The sequence below is a fragment of the Eleutherodactylus coqui genome, chromosome 5 (genome assembly GCF_035609145.1).
Source record: "Eleutherodactylus coqui strain aEleCoq1 chromosome 5, aEleCoq1.hap1, whole genome shotgun sequence".
Classification (NCBI taxonomy): Eukaryota; Metazoa; Chordata; class Amphibia; order Anura; family Eleutherodactylidae; genus Eleutherodactylus; species Eleutherodactylus coqui.
Genome location: NC_089841.1, coordinates 213880231 through 213886392, shown reverse-complemented (window position 1 = coordinate 213886392; position 6162 = coordinate 213880231). Strand labels below are relative to the sequence as shown.

Here is a 6162-nt window from a genome sequence, read left to right as displayed (position 1 = left end):
GCGCTGCAAAGCACCGCAATTCTACCTTCATTTTTGGCCACAGCCGACACTTTAGGATACCTAATCATCAATGAGGTGTGATAGAACAGACTCCGCTCGAAAATCGTGGCGCCGGACAGATGTCTGCTAGGCTCTATTGTAAACAATGGGAGCATTATACCGCAGCGCTCAGAAGACTGCAGTAAAAAGCACCTGCGAGGGAGGCCTTAAAAGGAAGAGTTTTCTTGCTTCTTAAATATTAATTTGTTTTATTTTCCGACAATCAAAGAAATGATCTGTACCCAGACTCCGAATATTGCCATGTGAATTGCCCCCTTATGGGTATACCCGAGTGACTGGTAACTGTATATAGCTGTAGGGTATGGGCAGTCATAGAATAACTGATATCTTTATACCAAACGGCTTGTTTGTAATCCTTAGAAATACAACTGAAGCAGAGTCATTATAGATTTTACTGGATAACATCTAAACCAATGCAGTTCTGTATAATACATGATTAAACTGTATACAGTCTCGACAGCCACAACAATTACTACACTAAATAAGGCCTTTATATGTATCCACAGTGTATTATCCATTCACAAACTGTACTAAATATTACATTGTACTGTAGTTGCATTCATTGTTGACACTTTAAGCAAACTCAAAAAAAAAAAATATTGAAGGACAGGCAACTTCATGAGGAATAAAAGTAAAAAAAAAAAAAAAAAAAGTAATTGTCGATACAAAAAGTCAAAACATTGCTTTGTAAATTGATATGAAAGAAAAAAATATATAAACACAGCCCATATAATTTATTGAATAAATGCAATTTCTTTGCAAAAAATCTATTACAAAGTCTGGTTAGAGTTGTCAGTAAAGTCTACAAAAATGCTGCCTTGCGCTTTAAGAGTGATCTACCTGAACATATTCCAGCAAGTGCATCGACTGGTTAATGGTCAGTGGTATTGTGATGTTTGCCATCCCGTATATCTGCATTTGCTACAAAAGCAGCAGCTTAATGTTACATTGGTTCTCAGTGCAAAGAGGTTTGAACCGTACAAACCAGCTATGGCCGAGTTCACATTTGTGTTTTTATGCCAACCTTTATAAGGAGTACAGAGGATTGGACAACTGATGCACCAAAAAAAAAAAGTCCAATCACTTCAGCGGAAAACCAAAAAAAATAAAAAAATAATCCCATCCGATTCAAGTGTGTTGATGTGAAGAAGAAAAAAAATTGGCAGATGCAATTAAAGAAAAAAAAAAAAGGGGGGCCCCACTTTGGAGTAGGTGGATTCCAGCCCAGTATACCCAAAGGGAGCACCTGAAAGCCCACCCTGGCTTCACCGAGGGATCTCGGCCCAATGGGCTTAAGTCTACATTACAAGAGACTGTTGCACAGCAACAGAAGAGACCGACTCTGTACTCCCCTTATTATCTCTCGATCCAGTGTTTCCACCATGAAAAGGCGTCAATCTCAAAGAAGACCACCAACTGCCATATCTGATTAAGACATGTAGAAAAATAATAGACATTACCTGCAGTAATATCAATGTACTGAAGGACTACATGGTCCGGGTTACTTCATAATCTGTACATGACATTAAGAAAAAAAGTGCAATCAGGCCATCATAAATGGATGCTTCCTCTACGACAGTCTTGTCTCCTCAAGTAAATCTGGACATTGTATTAGTGGTAAACTCCATGAATAACTACACAGGTCAGTAAGACACTTCTTCCTAGCATTTCGGAGATTCCTTCAAGAACATCAGTGGTGAGCAGCCCAGCAGATACAAGCTTTGCAGTACTTAAATCACTCTGGAAGAAGCGATCAAAAGCTACAATATTCTACTTGTGATATGCCCGGTAGGCCTCCAGAAAAAAAAAAAAACGCTTAAAAAGGTTGCCAGTTTTGGCCAAGTACTTATCCTTCTAAAGATAGAGAGAAATTCAAGAATGAACGTTTAGCGAAGATACAGTACATACTGATGTGCCATTTCGTTACTACAACCCGATTCTTCTAGGACCTGTTGGCGATGTGGAAGAGATAGAAGTCCGATTTTGACTATGGCCTAGTAACATACAGAAACCTGACTGAACGTTCACCATTCTAATACTGGTATAAAAACCTTCATTACTGGCTTTAAATGGGACGTCCAGTACCAATGATGATCAAGCCTTTGACTACTGGCTCATTCTGTATCTGCTGTAGTCAATGGGACCACATAAAACACCAATAGCCCAAGAAAAATGGAAAGGGGGAAGAAAAAAAAAAAAAAAAAGTTTCTGATCAAATGGGAGCACCTGATCTGAAGCAGGGGTACTTCTTACAGAAAGTGCCCCCAAGGGAACCTCCCCTTTATCACATTACCTGTACATCTGTTAAGGCAACCAATATAATTTGCAAACAGACCATCAGGTTTAAAAAAGGAAAGAAAAAACAAAAAACTCTATGGCTCAAAGTCCAGCAAAAGAAAAAATAGAAACATGGTTGCTTACACCCTGTGGTGGCCTGGGAGAGCTGCAAAGCATTATCGTAAAACTCGATGCAAACCTTCCACTGCCATAGGGAGAAAATGCTTTTACAAAGTAGGAATTTACAAATTGACAAGCTCTTGCGTAACAAACTGTTTTAATCGCTCGAGGTATTGTCCATAGAGTTCCACGTCGTTGTGTCCGGCTCCTTCCACCCATAGTGGTTCCACTGGCCTCTGGCAACGCTCAAACAGGGCCAGGCCATGTGAAAAGTCAATGACTTCATCTTCCGTGCCGTGGATGATCAGTACCGGGGACGTTATTTTGGAAATTTTATCAATGCTGCAAGGGCAAAAGAAAAATAAAGGTTACCTGAGAATACGCAATGAACGCGACCGCTGACAAGCTGCAAGATGACAAAACACTAACAACTTGGTAATGTAAAAAGGCTGGGATAATTCGCAAGTTGTTTCTTGGAGAAAACCCCTTATCAGATGTGATACAAGGCTCATCGCTGCGGAGAGACTCCTTAAACTGGGATCCCACAGGGCGAAATCCCGCCAGAAATCTTGTGGTTTGGCCACAGCGGAAAACCGCAAGATTTCCGCCGGGAAAGCGCTGCTTCTAAACCAGCGGCACTTAGCTGCGGGTTTTGGAGCGGCTTGGCCGCACGCTCTTCCATTGCAGTCGGCGCTCCCATAGGAGAGTGGGGCTGCAACGAAAAATTTAAAAAAAAATAAAAAATTGATACGCTGCGGCTGGGGAATCCGTACAGCAGCGCCGGCTTCTGCCGCGATAGATTGGCCATCCCCTGTGGACGAGATTTTTGACAAATCTTGTCCACATGGCTGGCCAAAAAACGGGATTAGCGGCTGCAGGTGGATTTGCCGCAGCAAAAGTCCGGACGGAATTTTCGCAGCAAATCCGCCCTATGTGAACCCAGCCTTATAATGAGTGGATCATCAACATCAGAAGGCCATTTAGTACATAAGACCTTTAAAAGGGATTCTGTCACCAGGCTCATGAAGTGTAACTGGAAGCAGAACTCAGACACAGACAGGCCGTGCCAGCTTCTCCCCACCCACATCATGTAGATTGACAGCTTGCTCTCTATACACAGAGAGGAGACAGCTGTAAGTTTGCATGATGTGCGTGGGGAGAAGCCGGCACTGCCCCACCTCTGTAAAGCCCCGTTTACATGGAACGATTATACAGATAATCATCCAAACGAATGAAACTGAATGATAATCGTTCCATTTAAACACAAACCAACGACTAGTGAGGATCGGGAGGTCCTCACTCATAAGACGAAGCTCAGCTCCACATGAAACTTCATGAACCTGTTCGATCCATAAGCTTAGCAATTTTGTGGGGTGGGGGTTAATTCACATACCACGTCTAGCAATGTAACCTTACCACCCCAGTGCAGATGCTCTCATTTGTAGAGCTACCCCATCCTCAAATAGTCTTTCTTCTTACACTACTGCGCTCCCATGCAGAAGATGGCAACTGACAGAGGGGCAAGTCACCTGAGCAGTCCATCTGCAGCCTCCACTGACCAGCTTTAGGAAGAAGCTAATGTGCAGTTCTGAGCTAGTCAATAAAGGCCTCCGATGGACTCGCTTGGGTCAGATACCATCCGCAGCCAATGTTCTGGACAGGAGAGCAGTTTAGGTCTATTCAAGGCAAGGAGGGCGCTCTACCAGACATCACTGCTGGGTGGGAATGCTATATTGGCAAATGGATTAAAGTTTTTGTTTTCTGCATATATGGAGCTTAGGTGAACACAGAATTACTTACTTGGGGAATGCATCAAAACAATAGGTTTTCTTGGTGTCTGGGAAGGCGACCCTCATCCCAGAGGTCAGAGGAGAGTGAAGAATCACAGCAGCACTTTCATATCGAGCAGCAAGGTCTACAGATGGGACAGTTCCTATGCTCTGGCCGTATATAATGACATGCTCCGGACGTATGCCATACCTTAGGGGGAAAGAAACAAGAATTTAATAGGCAATACAATACATTAGCAGGTCACATGCAGCACACAGCCGACAGTAGTACTTCGTCTGGAATCTATCAGCACCAACCATGAATCCCTTGTTACTCTACATAGGCTTCACTAGTAGCCCAATTCTGTCAGCACCTGAATGGCAGCCTGGCAACTCGCCCAGGAAGAAGTGGCATCTATGCCGCAGGTCTCCCAGGAGGGCACAGTAGTGGAACATAGTGGTGAACTCCAAGTTTTTCCAGGACTAGAATTGTCAGTTGTAGGTTAATTATCTCTCCCAACACAGCGGCCTCACAAATACCATTCTCATACATTACTCTAGTGTTGAAGTTCAGTCCCAGGAGTCCTGTCTGTAGGAGGGGGCTATCAGAATCAAGTTAGTCGGTGACTGGAATTTGGCTCCAACGGTTTTTACTGTAATGTTGAATATAAAATGTGTACAAGTACAATCTCTGTACAGCAGATCTAGAATTCTGTCTTCAGGCTCGTTGCACATTATGTATGAGCCTTGGGTTGGAGAGGTGTCAGGAGCATTTGCCAACTAGTCCCTCTAACAAAGGCTCTGACATATGGCAGGGCATGGGCATAGGTTGGCCACAGGCCCCCATGAGAGTATACATATACACTGTGCAGCAAACTAAACTACATTAGTTGGGCAATGTCCTTGTCGATACATTCACAGTGAAGACACTGAACATAATGGGAGAAACCTAATTTCTAGCATCTGAAGGTGCTTTTACACGGAAAGATCGTTCAAATTCCCGCGCTTCAGTTCTCTGCGTGCACCGATTGAACCACCAACCAAAAGTCGTTCAGATTTCTGCATGCAGAAAGTAGGCAAAACGAGAAGTGAACAATATATCGTCCCGTGTAAACAGGCAGTTCACTTATGAACTGCCTGTTTATGGTGAACGACCCATTCACTCAGTGATGCCTGTCTCTGTGTAACAGCACAGTAACTAATCACTGGGACAACTTGTCATCCCATGTAAAAGCCCCCTAAGTTAGTTAACCCATTTCATTCTAGAAGCTAAAAAGGATGTGGGGAGTGGAGAAAGGAAACTACAATCCAAGACCAGCTGCAGCAGCACAAACATGATCCAGCTTAATGATTTATGGTACTTTAAGCAGTTAGAAAGTTTCAGACTAACAATAAAAAGTTAATCTGAATGTTGTGCATGAGTGTTCACAGGAGCGGCCTGTGTCAGTACAAGGCGAGTGTCCACGACAGCACGCTTCCAGTACCGTGACTTGTAGACCCTTCTCATGAACTCCCCAACTAGCTGTGCCAAAACCCACAAGCTGCACGTATTGGGACGCCATTGCTATATTGAGACACTATTTAGGTTAGAAGTCACATCAGTTTTACACACTACGGTCTGGTATTTCCGTGAACGCCATCATATAATACTACACAGCTACTACATGTCAGGGCAGCAATGTAATGGACTGGAAGAACATCGCCACATCCTCTGAGATGTACATAGTTACGGAGTAGGGGATAGAATGAAAATAGTCTGGCAGATGGTGATCCAAGTCTGCATTCAATCGTGGAAAAGGAACCCCAAGTTTAGAGAATTTATGAGTTAGCTTAGTTCCAAAAGTTGCCAAAAAGTTTGCCACAATTTCTGGTGCCATTTAGAGCATGCCTCGTCAAATTTACGGAGACTTTTTCCACAAGTGTCTAAAGTCATCAA

The 6162-nt window shown here is 43.2% G+C and overlaps 1 protein-coding gene across 1 annotated transcript in view; it reads right to left on the bottom strand.

Moving 5' to 3' along the window:
- Positions 1-434: 434 nt before the first annotated feature.
- ABHD17B (abhydrolase domain containing 17B, depalmitoylase) overlaps positions 435-6162 on the bottom strand; it is a 32195-nt gene continuing 26467 nt past the window's right edge. Inside the window, exons 3-4 of the mRNA XM_066604174.1 lie at positions 4258-4437; positions 435-2799 (exon numbers count right to left, since the gene is read on the bottom strand). Of these exons, the coding sequence (XP_066460271.1) occupies positions 2580-2799; positions 4258-4437 (400 nt within the window). The 3' untranslated portion in view covers positions 435-2579. The remainder of the gene's footprint in view (positions 2800-4257; positions 4438-6162) is intronic.